Source organism: Equus przewalskii, chromosome 23 (assembly GCF_037783145.1).
Source record: "Equus przewalskii isolate Varuska chromosome 23, EquPr2, whole genome shotgun sequence".
Lineage (NCBI taxonomy): Eukaryota > Metazoa > Chordata > Mammalia > Perissodactyla > Equidae > Equus > Equus przewalskii.
Window position 1 is genome coordinate 379,933 of NC_091853.1, and position 19,840 is coordinate 399,772.

Below are 19,840 nucleotides of genomic sequence, written 5' to 3' on the forward strand. Positions count from 1 at the left end.
TTTGACATCACAAAGGCTACACGGAGATAAACCGAGGCACACCGAAAGAGGGGCTGGCTCCACAGATTGCTGGAGCAAGATCAAGCAGCGCCCCGGGGCTGCACGGGCTGCCTCACAGGGCTGGCTCTCTCGGGGGTGCACTGAGGAGGCGGCTGAATCTGGGGGTTGGGTTCTGGCTTTGGGCATCTGTGGGGGCAGGCACAGGGGAAGGTCCTATATCTGCAGCGACTGAGGGACAGGATTTCAAGCTTCCTGTCACTCTGTGTTGCTCCCTTCTTGTGGCACCCCTCTCCTCCAAGACCAGCCAGGAGCTGGGGTGTGAGGATCATCACTTAGTCTTTAGAAAAAGACATTCTCAGGAGAGCAGCAAGGGGGAGGTGGAGAAGGCCAGTCCTCAGTCTGTTTGGCCTGGGGGAGGAGAGGAGCAGGAAGTGAGAGGAGCTTAAGGCTGCTTACATGCTTACTCGCTTAACAAATGCTCACTGGACGCCACAGTGTGCTGCTCTGCTGGGTGCTGGGGCAAAGGGATGAAAAGTAAGACAGGGTCTGACCTCTCAGAGCTCCTGGTGTAAGGGGAAAGACAAGTAATCAGACCAAGAGCATAGATAAGCTTGAGAAGGTGTGGACAGGGGTGTGGAACAGCAGCGTCTTTCATTGCAGTGGCATCGTCCCCTCTCCTCCACAGCTGTGGTTGATTCTGTCCAGCACGGTAGATCAGGGCTGGCGTGGAGTTGACTGTGAGGAAAGGGGAGAAGGAGGAGATGAGGTGTGAGGGTTCCAGATCCCTGGTTGAGGTTGAGAGAGGGTGTTCTGTGTCCAGCTGACACCTGCTTGGTGCTGCTTAAGCCTGATGGGGCGGGGAGGGGCCGCTTTGTGAACTCTGGGACAAAAATCCAGGCTACTTAACTCTCCTGTCCCATCTCCAAAGCACTTGTATTTAGGGGCGAAGTGTGGTCTGGATATACTTAGAATGTGAGAGTGAGCCAGAGGAAAGAGGCCCCATGTCTGCGCTGAGGGAGCTCCTAATGTGAGGGGGAAATGGCAAGTCCCTGCACAGCTGTGTGCTCAGAAGCAAGGTGACTACCAAATTTGGAAGCTCTGATATGTGTGGAAGGGTCTTGGCGGTCTAGGGAGGATAGAGTCAAGCAGGAGTCATCAGAGAAGTCCAGATAGGGGAGGGGAGGCTGATGAGGAGCAGGACAGGTCCTTAGCAGTTACACGCTTGAGCTCTCAGCTCACCACCGACATCCACAGCTGAACTCCGAGAGGGGCTGAGGATAGAGACCCAGCCTCATCTGTCTGGGAAGCCCCCTCTTCCCCACACACCAGTTAGTCCTTAGCCTTTGCGTGTGTCCCAGGAACTGTGCTAGGTCTTGGGTAAGTGGAGTTGGAGAGTCCGAAATGAAAACAAGTTAAAATTCAGTACAGGAAATGCTATCACAGAGGTTAGATGAGTTCCTGGCATTGTGGGAGCACTGCTGAGGGCTCATGGTGTGCAGAGGGACCAGGAGGGACTGTACCACACTGTTTGGATAGACCCCTGCTTTGGCAAGAGCAGATTGTTGCTATACTGTTGAGTGTTTGCTCACAATGCCCAGCCGGGGTGCAGGCCTAGCTGCAAGGGCAGGGGTTCGATGCACATGGCCTGGTCCTTGGCACGCAGGGGAGGGCTCTGGGAGCTGATGGCCGTGCTGGGTGCTGGGGTGGGCATTTCCACAGCCTTGCTGACCTGGGCCATTGGTCAGACTGTGCCAGTCAGCTTGAGAACTCTTGAGCCACCCTCCTCTCCTTAGGTTTTGAGGCAAGCCCGGAAAAATAAAAGTGGCATAATAGCAATAGTCACCATTATGGAGTGCTTACTATGTGCTAGGCGCCCTACTGTGTGCTTTGTATGCCTCATCTCATTTAATCTTGTAAGAGTTAACACTCCAAAAAGAAGTATGGTTAGGATCCTAGTCTTACAGATGAGGAACCGGACTCTGAGAGATTGTCATCTGTTTCCCATTGTTTCCGATTTGTTTCAGATTCAGGTGAGTTGCTGAGGTAGGATTTAAACCTATATTTGTTTGAGGTTGAAGCCCACGCTCCTCTCCTCTATATTGTGGAGTTCCCCTCCCCCGGTAGAAAAGTAAAGAACTGGGAGGTTTCATCCGCTTGTACAAGGCTCTCTAGGAATATCTGTTGGAAGGGCTCAGCATGCAGTTTTGAGTGCCTGCTATGCCCTTCTGAAGGGTACAGAAGCATGGTTCCTGCTTTCAAACGGGAAAGAAGGAGGAAATATATGAGAACCCTTAGGGATAGTACAAGACCTTGTATAATAGCATCTTCAGACCCTGGACAGTAAAACTTCGAAGGAAGGTGTGATCCCTCAGTGTGGAGTTGGAGTCAGGGAGGGGGAGGTGACATGGCATGGTAGAAACCGCTCAGCCTTTGAGTCTGACAGACCTACAGTCAAACCTTGGTTCTTCCCCTTTCTAGCCAAGGAGCTGCAGTTTCCTAGCTTGTGAAATGGGGATATTAACGTGAACCTTGCAGAGCTGTTACAAGGATTAAATGTGATAAGGTAGGGAAGGACCTACAACAGTCCCCGGCTGGTAGTAAATTCTCATCAATTGCAAGCTGCTCTCACAGAGGAGGTGGGAACGGAGCTGAGAACTTGGTAGAATTTTAACAGGGAAGGGAAGGCGAGAGTATTCTGGATGAGGGAACCCACCAGGTATATGAGCAAAAACTTGGTGGGTTCAGGTTCTCTGGGAAAGAAGTGACTTGCCTCACCCTTCCTGCTGTCCCAAAGGTCCTGTAGTAAAGTCTTAACAGAAAAGGACACCATCATGAAAAGCGTGAGGGCCTTATGTTTACTTCCAGCCCCATCACTAACAGAGCTTAGATATGTTTCTCTCTCTGTAGCACTAGAATATTGCTGGAAGAAGCCCATGTCTCTGGAATTTATGCCATTGATTAATTTCTTGTCCTGTCTTTCCTTTCCCAAATGTCATCCCATGAAAAAGTTGGAGTGCCTGGGGCCTGGTGGGGTCGTCCCCGTTGTCACCCGCTCCTGGTGCCTGCAGCCCCCTCCTCCGGGAAGCAGCTGCCTGAGCATCTGCCTTCCTCTCCTCCACCTGCTCCTCCTCACTCTTTCCCTCCCGGCTGGGCCGGCCCCTCCTGAAAGGCCTCCCTGGCAGCCCCTCTCCCTGTCATTATGATGCTAATAGTGTTGTTAATTTTTCTAAGATGGAGAAAGAAAGACCCAATCTGTTCTAATGAATTTAATTAGAGAGGGGCTTGGAGGGCCTCAGAACCTCTTATCAGGATCACAATAAACAGAGTTAATGAGATAAACAGCCCGGGATCAGTGGCTCAGGGGTAGGACAGGAGGATTTCCCACCTGGTCCTAGAAGGAGGAAGCCCCTGGCGTCCAGAGTTGGAGGAAGGCTGCCTGAGCTGTTTTCCTCCAGGTGGGCTCCCTTTTGGGCTCTTTCTGCGTGCCCCACCCAGCCCCATGTACTTAGCTTCATACCTAGTTCTGTCCTCAGGTGGCAGATGACCCCCGGAGAAGGTCTTATCATTCCCATCATCATCACCACACGTTTACAGAGCACTGCTGGGTGGGTAAGGTGTACCACACCATCTTCTGGAGCAAGGTGGAGGTGCATGAGACCCTGTCTCTGCCCTAAAGGAGACAGAGATATGTGTTCAAATATAGGAAACATTTCCTAATGCCAGATGGTAAATGCTAGAAGGTTGACAGGAGATTACGTTGGGCTTGGGTGATTTGGAAAAGCCTCTTGCAAGAGGAAGTACTTGAGGTGGGTCTTGAGACATTGAGACTTGAAGACTTGAGACTCATCAGAGCTGCTGGAGGAAGAGCAGATGCAAGGGCGGGAATGTGCAGGGCATCTTTGAGTCCTGAGGAATAAATGGCGTGGCCTGGGTGTGAGTGTGTGTAATTTAGTAATGAGGGACATGTCTGGGGCAGTGCGTTGAGACGTAATCATGGGGGGCCCCCGAGAGGCAGAGTCCGCTCTGCTAACCTGCTGGTGCTGGAGTCTCCCTGCTTTTCTTATCTGAGCACTTTCTTATCTGGCCAGCTTGAGGAGGGGCCTAGGTCAGGATGGTTCCAGCCTTTGTGCTGAGCTTGCTCTCCTGGATCCAGTTCAGGCCGCCTGGAGGGGGTGGACCAGATGCTAAGTTTCGTTCTCAGATCTTGTGACTCTCTGGGGTGAGAGTGAATGGCTGGCAGAGCAATTCCAAGGACTTTTCCTGGCGATGAGAGTTCCCTCTGTCTTTACTGATGCCACTTTGCTTTGGCAGTAGCATTTTTTGCAAAAATTCAATGGAATCTTCCAGTTCCAGGGTCAATGAGTTTCAAAACTCATCTCTTTATGTTACCAGGAGTTCTCTGAGTGTGTGCATGTACATGTGTGTGAACGTTTGTGTGTGCATGCTGCCTATGTTATTGAAATTATTCTGACTAGATTCTGGTTCTAGTTTGATCTTTATTCACAATATGAAAGTTATTAAACACTTCCGGGCCTTAATTTCTCCATGTGCAAGAGGGAAAGAGTCATCCCTCTGTCTTGCTGTGTGTAGATCTGTAAGCTGAATGCTTTGAGAATAGGATTTAAACATGAGGAGGTATTATAACTATCATTTTGACAGGAAGTATAATGTTGAGCTGAAATTTTCAGTCAATTCTCCCCCCCACCTTGGAACTTCCTGACTTGTGAAACTAGCTAGAGTTTTATTTTGGGGTACCACCAAAGATTATGCTTTTTGTTATTTTCCATAGTCTGTCTGGGCTTATATGTGTTAGTAGTGAAGTTGGTACACTGCTGTCAGGTGTTGGTTGACCTATCCACGTGTGTTTCTGTGAGAGACATTGTTATTATGCCCATTGTGTGGTATTTTTCCATATGTTGGAGGTGACACATTCTTTATGAAGGAAAATGCCTCTGAGGCCACAAGCAATTTACCTCTGCTGACGCAGGTGAGGACAGAAACTAGATCTCTTTCTGATCATCATCACACACTGAGTGGAACTGAAGCCTTTGTGACTCACGTTGGGAGCTAACCCAGGGTCTCTGGCTGACTCCAGCCTGGCTGTGCCCTTGTTTCTTTTACGTAATGTTCACTGCATCTTCAGTTCGTCTTTGAAGCCTCTGCAATATTCATGGCACACTTCTAGGGGGCCACTAGATTTGAGAGAGCTTTACTTGTAGAATGTTAGAGATGGTTTAGTCCAAGATCGTCACTTCACTGATCCAGAAACTGAGACTCTGAGGGGCCGGCCCCGTGGCTGAGTGGTTAAGTTCACGTGCTCCACTGCAGTGGCCCCGGGTTTCACTGGTTCGAATCCTGGGCGCAGACATGGCACCGCTCATCAAGCCCTGCTGAGGCGACGTCCCACATGCCACAACTAGAAGGACCCACAACTAAAAATATATAACTATGTACTGGGGGGCTTTGGGGAGAAAAAGGAAAAATAAAATGTTAAAAAAAAAAAAAAAAGAAAAGAAACTGAGACTCCGAAGGGTAACTTGACCTGCTTGTGGCTGCATGGCTGCCTGCCAGCAGAGCTAGTCCTTCCACATGCTGGACCACCAGGAACTTTAAAAACGACATATGAACCTAGTAATTGTAAAAGAGGATGTGTAATTAAGTTCCCTATAGCACGACCTAAACTAGAAGTGCTTTGGGGTGTCAGAGAAGAGAGGAAATCAGTGTAGACTAAAGTCTTTGGGGAGGTTTTGAAGAGAAGTGGGGGCTGGTTTGGTTCTCTAGGGGTGGGTAGGATTTGAATAGCTAAAGGTAAGGAAAAGGGCATTTCTGGTGGGTGAGGGAGCATGAGCAAAGGGTTAGAGGAGGGAAGGTGTGGTCAGATATTGAACTGGCCAGGAGCAGTGGAAGATGGAGCTGGAGGAACTGGCTGGGGCCGGATGGCCGGGAATCTCGTCTCTGACTGAGGAGTTGGACTTTTTCCTGGAGTTGGTGAGGAGCATTTGCAACTGCTTCTCTGAGCTTGATCTTTCTCTGAAGACAAGGTTATGGTGTCAGGAGAAGTGAATGGGAAATTCCTTTACAGATCCCTGGCGGTGTCTGGGGGATAGTTCCTTCTGAAGGGGTGTTTGGGAAAGGGCAGAGCTGGAACTTTTTCTCCTCCTCTGGTGGGGAGCTTGCCGCTGTCCATGGTGCTGACCTGCCCTCTGAAAGATTTTCCTCTCCAATGATGCCAGGTTAGAAGGCACATCCAGGGAGTGCTTAGAACCACCCAAACGGATATGGAAAACAGTTCTGGCCAGGACTAGGTAGCATGTGGACTTTCTGGCAGCAGACTGGTTTACAGCATCTGACTTCACAGTCCTTGTGATGAAAGCAAAAGTATGGAGTTGGGGGAAACTAGTAAGGGCCCTCTTGAGAAAGAGAGACCGTGTGTGTGCACATATGCATACTAAAATGACCCAATTTGTAGCCCTGAAATTTTGCCTTGGAGTGTTTGTATTTATACAAGAATCCCAGTATATTGCTTCTTTCATTGTGAAAAATGCACTTCATCTGCTGAATATTTCAGAGTATCTAAAACCTCTCCAGCATACTTGGAGAGAGCAACAAAAGTTCCCAGAAGACCTTACTCATTACTTTGAATGAAACATCTAAATATTCAACATTAGAGTTGTCCAATATGGCTTTCCATGGTTATGGAAGTGTTCTATATCTCTCTCCAACATGGTAGCCGCCAGCCACATGTGGCTACTGAGCATTTGAAGTGTGGCTAATGTGACTGAAAATTGAATTTTTAATCTAATTTTAAAAACCATGTGTAGCTAGTGGCTACTGTACTGGGCTGCACAGCTCTACAGTGAGAATTCTTGACCTTTGCCTCTTATTTTTGCTTATTGGTCCCTCATACCTAAACTCTTTGATGCAGAGGAAAGGGGACTTTTGAAAGGGGGTGAATTTCTGGAGAAAGCCCCATGCTGAGTCTGAACTGAAAGTCTGTTTCTGGCTGTGAGTTTTGCCCTGACTTTCTTATTTCACGGTGAGAACAACTATATGTGATACACTGCCATTTTCCTGTCAAGGGCAGAGAGAAGGCTCCTTGCATTCTGGCTGGGGTCCCAGGGACCTGATACAAGACTTTTTGGAGCCTTGAATGGGCAAGGAATGCAGTCTGTATGGCCCAGGAAACCTGGCTCTGGGGTGAGGTGGCATACAGATGTGCTGTTGTGTTGGATGTTTGTGGGCATCCAGCAGAGAGAAGTTTCTGGTCTTGATCCATCTCCCCTCCTAACTCTAAGCATCTTTACATCCTCTTTACCTGGTATAGTGGGCATGGCCCAGGACAAGGGTATGGGTGAGTGGTAGAGGTACCAGAGGAAAAAAATACTTTAAAATGCCAATCAGTAAGTAGGTAATAACCTGTGAAAAGACTGGAGTAGAAAATTTCCTTTGTGTTGGCACATGCCAGTGCCTGTGGTTCTGCTTAACTTTGTTGTAAACATACTTGATTTCCTTGGGTCTGTGGTCTTAGGTTTGTTGCGTCTAAATCTGATTTCCTAAACTAAACTGGAGTGCATGCTTTTTGAAGGCATGCCTTACCGTTTTCTTGTTTTCTCTCACAGAATCTCAATGCGCTGATAGTAATCCTTAATAAATGCCTGCTTGTGAGTAGCTCTTTGTTAGCTTGGAGCTATGGGTTTGACTCCTCAAAAATGTGTGCATGTGAATACAAATAATATTTTTCGAGCCCATGCTGGGCGTAAGTCTCTGTACTTGGTACTGTGGGCACTGACAAAGGAGGAGCAAGGATGGTTGCTCTCAGTTTAATGAGAGAGCAAAGGCAGGCACGTGTGATAGATGACACACACACAACTGATAGAAACAAAGACAGAAGTGGTAGTAGGGATACAGAGCTGGGAGTCGGGTGCAGGATGCTGGAGGGGCCAGATTATGTGTGTGTCTCTGTCTGGCCTTCCCTTGAGGATCCCCTCCTTCATGAGGCATAGCTGGTACCAGCCACCTCTGTGCTGCAGTGACAGTGCTGCCTTTATGGTTGGTCAGGCAGCCCGCTGCTCCCTGGGGCTGTGCTGAGGCAGCGCTGTCCTGAGCTCGCCTCTTCTGTGGGAGTGGGGAGGGGAAGTGGAGGAGAGGACTTGGTGAAAGGGGAAAAGACTCCTTTTTCTTCTTGTCACTTAAATGGTGACACATGTAAGTCTTAGTCACAGATGGAGCTTGTTGGGACACCAGCAGCTCTTGTGCATGGAGCCCCATGATCCAGGCCCGGGTGTGGCTCTGGAGGAGATAGGAGAAGTGGAGCTTGGGGACGTGGCTCCCCAAGGTCACCTGAGTCCCTCTGCACTACTGTCGGGGGGGGTGGGGTGGCTGCATCTCACAGCTGGGCCTGGGGAGGGACTTCTCTGGTTGACTCACAGGGAGGAGCCTGCCCTTTCCCTCCTCCCCATGCACATGAGTCACCTGGGATCTTGTTCAAGTGCAGAGATGGAATCAGGAGGTCCAGATTGGGCCTGAGATTGTGGGTTTCTAACAGGCTCCCAGGTAAGGCCAACACTGCTGGTCAGCAAACCACACTCTGATTGGCAAGGGCCTACATGTAAGTTCTCACCTTGGCAACACGTTAGCCTCACATGGGGAGATTTTTAAATATGCTGATACTGGGACCCACTCTATACCAGGTAAATCACGGTCTCTAAGAGTTGGGTCCAGGCTGGCACTGGACATTTTAAAGGCCTTCTGGGTGGTTCTAACATAGAGCCCAGGCTGAGAATCATGGGCTCTCTGGATGGATTTTCTCCTCCCTCCGACGCACTTTTCACCGGGCTCTACCTTCCTTACCCCAAGAGAGTATAAGTAGCTCAAGGGCAGAGAATGTCTTATATGCCATTACCCATCCTGCCTCGCAGTGGTTCTCAGTCGGCATGTGGGTGGTTAGCTCAGCTGGTTACACCATAATGTCCAGGGGCTCTGTCACTCCAGCCGCTGCTCCCATGGATGTATCATGAGCCATGAGGGGTCAAAGAATGTGGCTGGCTTAGAGCAGGCCAGTTCTCCTCTTGGAACTGCAAGTCAAAGTGGGTGTCCAGTGCCTGGAACCATGCCTGGAACCTAGTGAACCTTTAGGAAATATATGTTGAATGGATGGTTATTCCAGTGCAGAGTGGCAGAAAGGGCACTGGGTTAAGGATCTGAAGACCAGAGAGATTAGGGATCTAAAGGGACTAGGGCAAGTTATTTAAACGTCTTTAGCTCTAATTTTCTCAGTTGTAAAATGGGCATGATAATGCCTACATAACAGGGCTATTTCAATGAGAATAATGTAGGAGAAAGAGCTCTGTAAATGCTAGTGTTGTACCATAGCGATTGTGTAGGACACCTACCCTAAGTCAGGGACTACGCTGGCCGCTTGGCTTGGGTCATCTCATTGGCTCATCACAACCTTGGATTGGGTGTTATTACCTGCATTGCACTGAGAAAATGGAGGCTCAGAATGGGAAGCACCTTGCCCAAAGTAGGACAGCTCTCAGTGGCAGAGCTGGAGTTGGATCTGATACCAGAGTCTCCTAATCCTGGCTCGTTTCTCAGCAGGCAGCTCTGGGTTCCAGCACGGGCTGATGGGCCCTTTGTCTGAGAAGCTTCCTTGTGAGGAGTCACTTGTATTGAAGAGTGAGAGGAAAGTCTGGGTGTCACAGAAACTCCAGGCTTCTGTTAGGAATGTTAGAGTCTTGTGGCACCGGAGCCTTCTGAGTGTTGGCTGACACCACACTGTAAGGCCACTGCTCAGGCTCCGAGGTGGAGGCTGTGACACCTTCCCCATAGAAGGATCACCGTCTGCCTCCATAGTCCCCTCTCTGCTCGTCAGAGCCACTGAACCAGCTCTCGTCTGTTTTGTCTACATAGGTTTCCCTTTCATTCTGGTATGAAAAGAAAATGGGAAGGCAGATAATCTCATGAGCACCCCCATCGTCCCCAGGTGTAGCATCAACAGAATATCCTCATCACCTTGTGCTGATACTCCCATCCTGGGGGCTTGGGGGGCACCCATCTCCTCCAGTAGGTTTAGCACTGAGAGGAGGTCCCAAAGTCTGCTGTCCACCTGCCCACTTCACTAGTTCAGCAATGCTGCCATTATTACAAGGGCACATCCTGGCGGAAGCCAGCCGGCTAAGCTGTCCAATGAAAGAGGGGGACGGCTGATTTGCATTTTCTGGCGAGTTACAGAGGGGTCCACCTAGTCCAAGTGCTCATCTATCTATACCTGGAAGGGTTCTTTAACTCAGGACCTTATCAGATATTAGCTGAGACTAACCCAATCCACACGGAGAAAGAGAACTGTGCATAGTTCACTGGACAGGAAACTCGAGAATGACGACACAGGCAACAGGTATCCCATGGTGGGCTTGGGGAGAAAGTTCTGATGCTCTAATGAGGAAAGACTGACTGTCTGTTCATATCTCGTCCACATTCGTCCTCCTGCTGTGTTCTAATTTGGCTGATTTTTCTTTTACATATTCCATGAGATTCTGTGCTGGGAAATTGCTTTCCTCTATCAGCACCAGTATGACAACATCCAGAGCTTTCTTAAGCTTTGTTTATGAATTGTTCAAAGTTTACTTTTAAGTACAGAGGATTTATCCATTGTGTTGCTTCAATATTTTTTCTGCTAAATCCCCATTTTGTATTTTGGCTTTTTTCTCTCTCTTTCTGTTTGAGTGTCCCTAGGGTTTTCTGTTTCCGAGAGCTCTGTTTCCTTTCTCTGGTTCTGCATGGTCAGCATCACCCCTCTGTTAGGAGTCAAGACTTCCAGTTAGCCTGGGCTTGAAGTGAACCCCTTACCCCCTGGGAGCCGCCTGTACCCCGTCTGGGTAGCAGCATTAAGGCCCCAGCCTGCCTGCAGAGGCCTGGGATCTTAGTGCTCAACCTGTGCACTCCGGCAGGCCCGTGGCTGCTCCAGCACAACCTCTCCTGGGGAGTTTAGGAATCAGAAGGAAGCCTACTGGACTTCTGGGACTTGGATGGTTTTGGTTGGTGGGTCCCCGTGTGTCTGACTCTTCCTTCTCCCTCTGGCTGCCCTCAGCAGCAGGCCACAATGTGTGATCACACTGCACTGATGGTTGGGGGCCTAGGCAGGATGTGCAGGTTAGGGGAAGCCAAGGTTAAAGGAGATGGAACACAAGACTATGGATACTGTGTGGCTGGGCCCTGCTAGAAGGTTCTGGAAGGCTGGTGTGGGAGAGGGTCAGGGTCAGGTGCTGGCCCCATCCTGAGTTAGACTGGGAAAACCCTCTCCAAACACAACCTGTGGTTCCTCTACGCTCCTGAAATCTTGAAAAAGAAAGAGGGAGCTTTTACATGGCGCCCTAAAAGGTTGCAGCTGGGGCTTCTGAGAGCAAGAATGCTTTGTTTCTCAACAGGCTGGTGACATCATCTGGCATCTACTCAGATGCTGGTATGTCAGGGACAGACCAGAGCAGGCCAAGGACTACTCAATGGTGGCAAGAGATATCCTGCTGGCTTGGACCGTTTTCCTCCAGATCGTTTGTCTGCTTTCTCCCCTTCTTCTCTCCCAGGTTTGTTTTTCTCAGTTCCTTCTGTGAATGCCCAAGGGCATGCCTCTGGTCTGGAAAGTGGAACATAGTGCAAGAGCAGGGCCCGGAATCACATTGCCTGGGTTCAGATCTGGCTCTCTCTTCACTAGTTGTGTGATCTTTGGCAAATGACTTAAATCTTCTCTAATTTTCATCTGTAAACTGGGGAGTTAAACAGTGCCTGCCCTGCATGGGGTTGTCAGGATTAGAGAATGCACATGAACCGCTCTGCACAGGGCCTGGCAAAGGAGGAGTGTCCCGTGCAGTGAGCCAGCGGCTGCTGTGCCTTCCCCACCTTCTCTTCCTTCTAGTAGCCTCATGCCCCACTGTATTCAAGTACACGTAGTGATTTTGGCGAGCAATCAAAAAATATCTTGGAGCCTCAAATAGGTGCTCCGTTGTGTGCTTGGTCCTATGAGAATTAGAGGGGAGAAGAAGAGGCAATGTTCGCCCTTAAAAACCTTGTGCTCTGGTTGAGGACACACACTAGGATCCGTGCGTGGTGAAGATAACTAACCACACAACGTGATCAAGGACACATGCGAGTGGATGGTTCAGACCACGGCGCTCTTGGAGTCTAGGAGAGAGAGTCCGTTTTAATCCATGGTAGCCTGGAAGACTCCAAGGAGGAGGTTTAGGGTGGAACCTGTGCTCCTAACAAGCTCAGGAGGACGTGTCTCCAAGGGGAGCGGCTGAAATTCAGAAGAAATGGGTGGTCCAGTTAACCTCAACTTCACACGAGCCGTACCCACAGGGAAAAAAGGATGGTGGGTGGGAGGGGTGACTTTATTGAGGCCCAGAGACAGTGTGGAAACCAACACAGAAGGTTAGTCAGCAAAACAGAGTGAACTGAGATGTACCTGTCGGGCCAGGGAGTGAGAGTCTGTTCTCATTATATGCCGTTTTGGTCCCCCCATCTTGCTTCCTATGATCTAATTGCATCCTTATCAGAGCCCTGGGCACACCAAGTTAAAACACTGAGCTAGTGTACCATTTCCACTGCAGAGGTGGGAAACCGAGGCCCAGAGAGTGGGGTGACTAGCTGAGGAAGCGGCATGAATCAGGGCAGAGTGGAGCGAGGTGTTCACCTCCTGACTCTCGGCCTGCGGATTCCCAGTCTAGCTCTCTCCCGGGCTTCTCCTGTGACTCGGGTGTCACTGGTGTCTAGCATAGGCAGCCCTGGATCCCTAGATGGGGATGGATAGCAGTCCACTCGATGCAAGGCCTCTTCCAGTCCAAGTAGCTCTGGCCCAGAACAGCGTGTGACCATTGCTGTGCCCTCCCTGACTGGGCAGGGTTCCAAGTCCTGGTCTCAACAGCCACGGGACTTGGTGGCCAGGCCTGGGAAGAGCGCCTTGTCTTCTTGCATCATGACTGGCTGTGTGGCTGCTGGCTAGCTTGCTTGTTCATTTTCTATTTGTTTTGTGTAGGCTGCTCTGAGCCCTATATTTAGCCACAGCTGGGCAACTGGTACCTGCTCAGCCTTTGCCGCAGTGTATCCTGGAGTTCTCCTTGGTACTGATGGAAGACTGCTGGCTGTGCGTGTGTGTGTCTGTACGTAAGAGAAGAGGGGGAGAGGAAGGTGTTAAACTTCCTGAAAAGCAGGAGACCGCCTTCACTGCTGGGGGTTGGTTCTGGGTTGAGATGACTCAGGACTGATAAGTGCCTGGGAGCTCCAGTGGTTTTCTTCTTGCAGATGTGTGTAAGTTGATCTTGGTTATCAGCCTGACCACCAGTGGAAGGACAGGAGGTGTGCTCTGGTCATGGGTTCCGGGCGTGAGTGGCCTGTGACCTCGCCATCCCTGGTTCTTGTCATAGCAGCAGTAGGAGCAGCAGTAATCAGAACAGTGAGGTTGGAATAGGGGCAGCCTCCAGATGCTCAGAGCTTACTGTGACGGGCGGCGTGCTGAGGGCTTTCAGTAGATGTCGTCTCCCTCCACACTCCACACTCTACTTCCGATGTATTTTCAGGAGCCTTGATTCACAGGCAAGAAAAGGGAAGCACAGGGTGTTTGAGTGGGTTTTTCCTGAGGTCACTCAGCTAGTCAGCTGTGCAGTTGGGGCTTCAGTGCAGGTCTTCTGGTTCTGTCTGATTCCGTCTGATTGAGCTCCTAGCCTCTGTGCCATCCCAGTGCTGAGAAGGTCCTTCCCAGCCAGGAAGTCCACTGTCACCCTGACTGCTGCCCTCGTTCCTCCTGCTGGAGTGAGAAAAGTTGCCAGTCTGACCAGCTGATGGATTCCTTGGTTGTGGGGACCCCTTAATATCTCATGGGATTCTTGGAAGTCTGAGCTTGGGGAGACTTTGGACCAGTTTGTCAAGCCCCCCATTTTGCGTAGGAGAAAATGAGCCTCACTCAGAGCGGCGCAGCAACCTGACGGCAAAGCCAGGAGCAGAACGCAGCCTCCCGGCTCGCAGCCAGGCTCTCTCGCACCCGTCTATGTGTAGACGCCTTTGCTGCCCACGCCCTGCCCCCACCAGCCCAAGATTCCAGCGTGCGGCAGGAGGCAAGGAGGAGGGCCAGGCCCGGTTCTCTTCTTACCACAGGGCTGCACGGACGGGGGAGAGGCCCAGCTGGCTCTTTCCCCAAAGTCCCCCGCTTCTTTTCCTTTGTGGGTGCACTGGGGTACTGGGGAAGGCAGCGGGTCATGGTGCACTGGACTCTGTAATGCCCCTCCCACCCCTTCCACCTTTCCTCTCCAGAAAATTCCACACATCCAAGAGTTATGAGTGACTCCTCCCTGGCCCCTGGCTGGATGCTCCTCCATCTCTGCTTGAAGGCAAACCACTTTATGTTTTGCTTCTTTCCCTCAGAGCAGTAGGTGTGGGGAGCGAGGGTGGCAGTGGGAGTCGAGGGGTGGCGGTGGGAGTCGAGGGGTGGCTCTGGGAGTCGAGGGGTGGCACTGGGAGTCGAGAGGTAGTGCTGGAAGTCAGTCATGAGGTTCGTCTGTTGTGCCTTTGTGAGGTGAAAGCTCCCAGGATCCCTCCGGGGCAGAAGAGCTCCATCCCATTAATCACAGCTGTGATGTTGATGAGAACGTGAATACAGACACAGGGTGGAGGGCAGTGTGGGGTCTTGGGGCCTCACCCCGCTGGCCTCTGTCTCCCCAGTAACCCTGTGAAAGCAGTGATCATTTCCCCATTTCCCAGAGGGACGCCCCGAGACTCAGGACCCCAGCCAGGGAAGCCGGGAGAACTCATCCTCTCCCTCTCGCCCGCTCTCTGTCCAGGAAGTGACACTACCCCTTAGCAGGGCGCGGCAGGCACTCAGGTTGGATGCCCTTTGTCATTACTTCTTTGTTAATTTTATTAAAGTAAAACATTCAGTAAGGTAAAGAAATCCATCCTTATTTCTTACACATTATTTTTCTGGTTATAAAGGTAAAAGATAAAATTTGGAAAAAAAAAAAACCCCAAAACCCCCCCATCACTTGGAAGTAATGTTAAGATTTGATATGTATGTTTTCAGTTGATCTTATTCTGATTTGAGAGTTGCTGCTGGAAGTTGGCTGTTGGGGACAGAGAGGATAAGGACAGGCATCAAGGGGGTTCCGTTGTCCCTTCCCAGGATGTTTCATGCTGGCCCTGGCTGCAGCCCAGCTTCTGATCTTCACTTGCAACTTAGAAACATTATCACTCCTGCCCCAACTGTTAATAAGTCGAGTAATCAGCGATGACATTCTGCAGGCCATGACTTATTGAACAGCCTGCATTGTTCAAAATACAAAAGTCAGGTCTCACACGTTGACATGAGAGTCCTGGAGCGCTCGGGGCAGGCGTGTCCCCAGGGAGACAGTTGGCCTGGGTAGATGCTGGTGTTTGCACACATCTGAGTTGGTGTCCCCCTCCAGCCTCTGCTTCTCAGGCCTCTCTTCCGGGCTTATGAACAAGGCTTGGAGCGGGAAGGCCACTGAGTGGAAGGATGTGGCCGCATCCTCAGGCTTCTCAGCCTCTGCCGTTTGTGTCTGACCCTCCCTACCAAGATCCGCCGACTGTTGAGTCATCTTACGTGAAGTGCTCAGAAGAGTGCTTGGTTACTGCGCGAGCCCTGCAAGTGTTCCCTGAGGCATCGTCAGCAAGAGCGTCATCATCTCGTCATCCAGGCTGGAATAGACTGTCGGAGCGCAGGCTGGCCTGTGTCTCTCAGACTTAAGCCCACATCGGGAGGGCTCGTAAGAACGCAGGCTGCGGGCCTGCTCCACGGAGTCTGAGGCGGGGGCTCTGGGGCTGAGAACGTGCATTTCAGACCAGTTCCCAGGTGATGCTGCTGCCGCTGGTTCAGGGACCACGCTTAGAGGCCACTAATCCAACTCTTTAATTTTTCTAAGTGCGGGCCTGCTATAGTCTGAATTTTATGTCCCTGCCAAAATCTAAATGTTGAAAACCTAATGCCCAAGGTCATGGTATTAGGAGGCGTGATTAGGTCACGAGGGTGGAGCCCTCACGAATGGGATCGGTGCCCTTGTAAGAGACCCCAGAGGGCTGCCTCGCCTCTTCTGCCATGTGACGACACAGCAAGACGTGGTCCGTCTGCGACCTGGAAGAGGGCCCTCGCCAGAACCTGACAGTGCTGGCACCCTGCGCTTGAACTTCCGGCCTCTGGAACTGTGAGAGGTAAATGTTTGTTTTCTAGAAGCCGCCCAGTCTGGTATTTTGCTTTTAAAGCAGCCCGAATGGCCTGAGGGAAAAGAACTTAGTGACAGTCTTAATACTATTTGGGTTCAGAGCTGGGACCGACCCCAGGGCTCCTGATTCCCACCCCAGTGCTCTAACCACATGATGTCCTGGTCATCTAGCCTCCAGGAAGTGCCAGGGGCTGGATGGTAAGGGACTGGTCCTGATGACATGGAAGCTGCCCCGGCTCTGCAGAAGGGGGACTGGAGCAGGCACAGTGTGATTCAGGAGCCAGGAGTGCAAATCCTGCCCCTGCTACAATTTCAGCCATTTATTCATTCAATGAACATTTACCGAGTGCCTCCTGTAGGAAGAGAGCTGTGCCTGGCACCATGCGGGTGACCAGGCAGACGGGACACCGTCTGGGTTCTGTGGCAGCTGTTTCCCTTCTCCTGTCTGGCCCCTTGTGCCGCCTCACCTCGCAGTGGGCTCTGGGGCCGTGCCGTCACTGCTGGCTGCACGGTGAGAGGAGAGGCCTGGAGGTGGGAGACTAAGTCCCAGTCCTTGCTCTGCTCTGACTCACCAGGTGACCTCAGCTAAGTCATTCTCGTCTCTAGGCCTCCGTTTCTCTGCTGGAAAATTCACTGCGGCGATGGGTGAGGTGACGGTTGAACGAGACTCCTTTCCCAGCCCGTGATTCCAAAACTCTGGCGTTCGCAAATGGCTAAAATGGCGTCTGACTTCGTTTCTGGTTTTAATCAATTGATTAATACCTTTATTCCATTTTTCCTCCTTAACATGAAACCGAGTGGGACTCTCCTAGAGAGTGAGGTATGAGGAGTTGGAACAGACCTGTGGTGTAGCATCCGCTGAACGCTGCCGCCTGCAGGGTGGTTTTTGCCCTCGTAGTTTTAATTTGCTTTCCCTCTTACTCATCTATTGTTTCGTTTTTCCAGAATGAGCCGTGAGTAGAGACAGGAAACATATGGCGCTTCACAGAGTTAGGAGGAGCGTGATAATAATAATAATTCTACAAATTTGCCTGAGGATGGTGGTTACCAGATTGTGTTCATTTGACCAGAATTTTTATATAGCACATCAAGATGTTTCTAGTACTCAAAAAAAGTGATAATTATTTCTAAAGTGGATTCATTCACTGGAGATAAACACTCTCCACACCTCTGACGGAGAAGTGCACGTGGATCAGTCTAAAGGCTTCTTTCTTATAGAAACAAAATTTAGAACTTACAAAGCACCAAAGGGGTAAGAATTTCCAACTTTAGGATGTGAGGGCAGCTTGTGACTATCTTTACACCTTAACATTTGATTAAATTATTATAGTATAATTTTATTCCCAAACCTGACATGATATAATATATCTAAAAATGTGTTAACAAGTCATACTTTGTCTTATCTAGCTAATCTGAACTAAATTGCACAATATGTGCCACTTGCTAAATGGGGGGAATTGAATTTATGCGTATAATAACCATTATTAAAGACTGTTAAAACTACGTAAAATTTTTAATAATAAGCTTACCTAAAATAGCATATTTTTAAACTGCAAAGCATGCAAAAATTACCAAATTATGTGTTTCCTTGGAGTGATTTCAAAATAAAAGATGGGAAGCGTTAGCAAGAATAATCCCTAAGGTTCCTTCGGCTCTGACCCACTAGGATTCTAGAATGTGCACAGTCTGAAAACCAAGGTGAAGAATAGGAGAGCATAAGAGTTAGGCTAGGGGTCGGGGGCAGAGTGTGTCCCTCCTCCAGATTGTTGTTGGAAATGGGATTAGACACATTCTTCAAGAGTCTAGATGTCAGATCTACAATCAGAGAGCAGCTTTCTGCCCAGACTACTCAAGAACTTTCTAACCATTGGAATCCATGCATCCTGCAGGTGGAAGGAGCATTAGACATGGCCTGGGCCTGTTAGAGCTGCCCCCAAAGAGAAAGTGGAGTGAGAACCCTTGGGAGGAGTGAGTTCTGCGTCTTAGGGTGTGTTTAAGCAGAGCGGTTGACCCCCTGGCTGGGGTGATGGCTGGCTCTGTTGGCTTCCATGGCTGGAGCCTGCCAGTGGGACTCAGAAACAACGGCCAGGTAAACGGTCTGCCCTCCTCTCCTCTCCCACCAGCTAAAAGTTGTCTTTTGCAAAGGTCAGTCTGTGGATGGATGAGCTCAGAACCTGGTCCTAGGACTCCTGGGAATGCTGCAGTGGCACCATGGGGTCTCTCACCAGCCTCCTCGGTGTGCTTGTCTGGAGGGCTGGCTGGTGTGTCTTCAGTGGCATCAGAATTTTTGTTATGTTTGAGGAGGGGGCAGCAACCTTTGAAAGAGGTGCTGATGAGCCTTGTCTGCAGGAAAGGCCTTGGACTTGACTCGGGACCCACCTCTGAGGCCTCATCTAGCCCAAAGCGTCTTCTGCACTGTCAGTAGACACTGTCTCCATGCGCCTTCCTCCCAGCCTGGCTTGCTGCTTTTAGGACCACCGTACCAGATGGGAAGCAATGCTATGGAGAGCCCAAACCCCAGATAATCTACAGCCCACAGTTGGTTTAGGAATGAGCTACTGGATGTAAATTTATTTTTACACGGATTATCCTTCCTAATTTTTCTTTCACTGAGGCTGAAAACAAATGCTTTTATGGACTTGGGGTCAATATTAGAAGCGGGCAGCCCAGAATGCGTTCAGGCTCAGAAATACGCTGTCCTCGGCCCGAACATTTGCTGCAGGTGTTTGAGCATTGCTCTTAGTTCCCCATAATCACATCCACTTCTCTTTTTCTATGTTAATCCTTTTCAACTTTGGTCATTTCCTCTGTGTGTGTGTGTCCCATATACTCCATTTAGACTTGACTGGCCCCCCGGAGCCCCAGCCTAGACCCCTTTTTCTGCTTCCCTCTGTACCAGGGCTCGGTAACTGGCTGCCATATTATTTTGGGATGCAGTTAAGAGGAAGCCAACTGAAGCAGAGGGTTTAGAACCCTGAGCAAGTCCTTCGTGTTCTAATCCTCTCTGGGGGAGACGTTTGCTGTCTGTGTGTGTCCTGAACACAGCTGTTCACACAGCCCATACCTCCTGTCTGACCCATGCCAGCCCCTCCAGAGCTCACCGACAGGTTGAGAGAAGTCTCTGATGCGCTTGGCTCGCCCACTTGGAGAGTGAGAAGGGAATCCCTGTGGCAAGGGTGTGAGTGAGTTTCTCAGCTGGGCTTCTCCGGACACAGCCTTTCTCCCTGCTCCGGGGTCAGCTAGGCACACTCCTGGGTGTGTGCTGGCAGGGAGAACCCCCCTGCGAGACGGGAGAGGGGCTGGAGAGAGATGGGCCGCAGGAGAGCCGATTGGCTTCTCTCTGCTCCTCCTTCTGAGGGACTCCAAGCAAGCTTCCTGTCGCTCAAACCTGGACTTAACCATTCGCATAACCTTGCAGCTGGACGGTTCACTGCCTGCCCTTTAGGCTGCCCGTTCCCCACTCCTACCCTCAGCCTTCTGTCTGACCTATTCACAGACTCAGGGAGCTGAACTCCTTGCGAGTTCTCTCTTGTTCATTCTGTTCCTTGGGCAGTGGGGTCATCGAGGGGACCTATGAGTGGGGCCTGTGTGTAGGTAACCTCACCTTCCGGTTTCCC

General features: G+C 50.4%; 1 protein-coding gene across 41 annotated transcripts in view; it reads left to right on the forward strand.

Moving 5' to 3' along the window:
- NFASC (neurofascin) overlaps nucleotides 1-19,840 on the forward strand; it is a 175,483-nt gene that overhangs the window by 2,536 nt on the left and 153,107 nt on the right. For 16 of the 41 annotated variants that reach the window (XM_070591189.1, XM_070591190.1, XM_070591221.1 and 13 more), the window contains exon 2: nucleotides 11,427-11,582. The exons of 16 other annotated variants lie outside the window; for them this stretch is intronic. In XM_070591189.1, the coding sequence (XP_070447290.1) occupies nucleotides 11,427-11,582 (156 nt within the window). Of the gene's footprint in view, nucleotides 1-11,426; nucleotides 11,583-19,840 lie in introns of those variants that run through there. 9 more of the 41 variants (XM_070591213.1, XM_070591216.1, XM_070591218.1 and 6 more) reach the window with 6 other exon arrangements.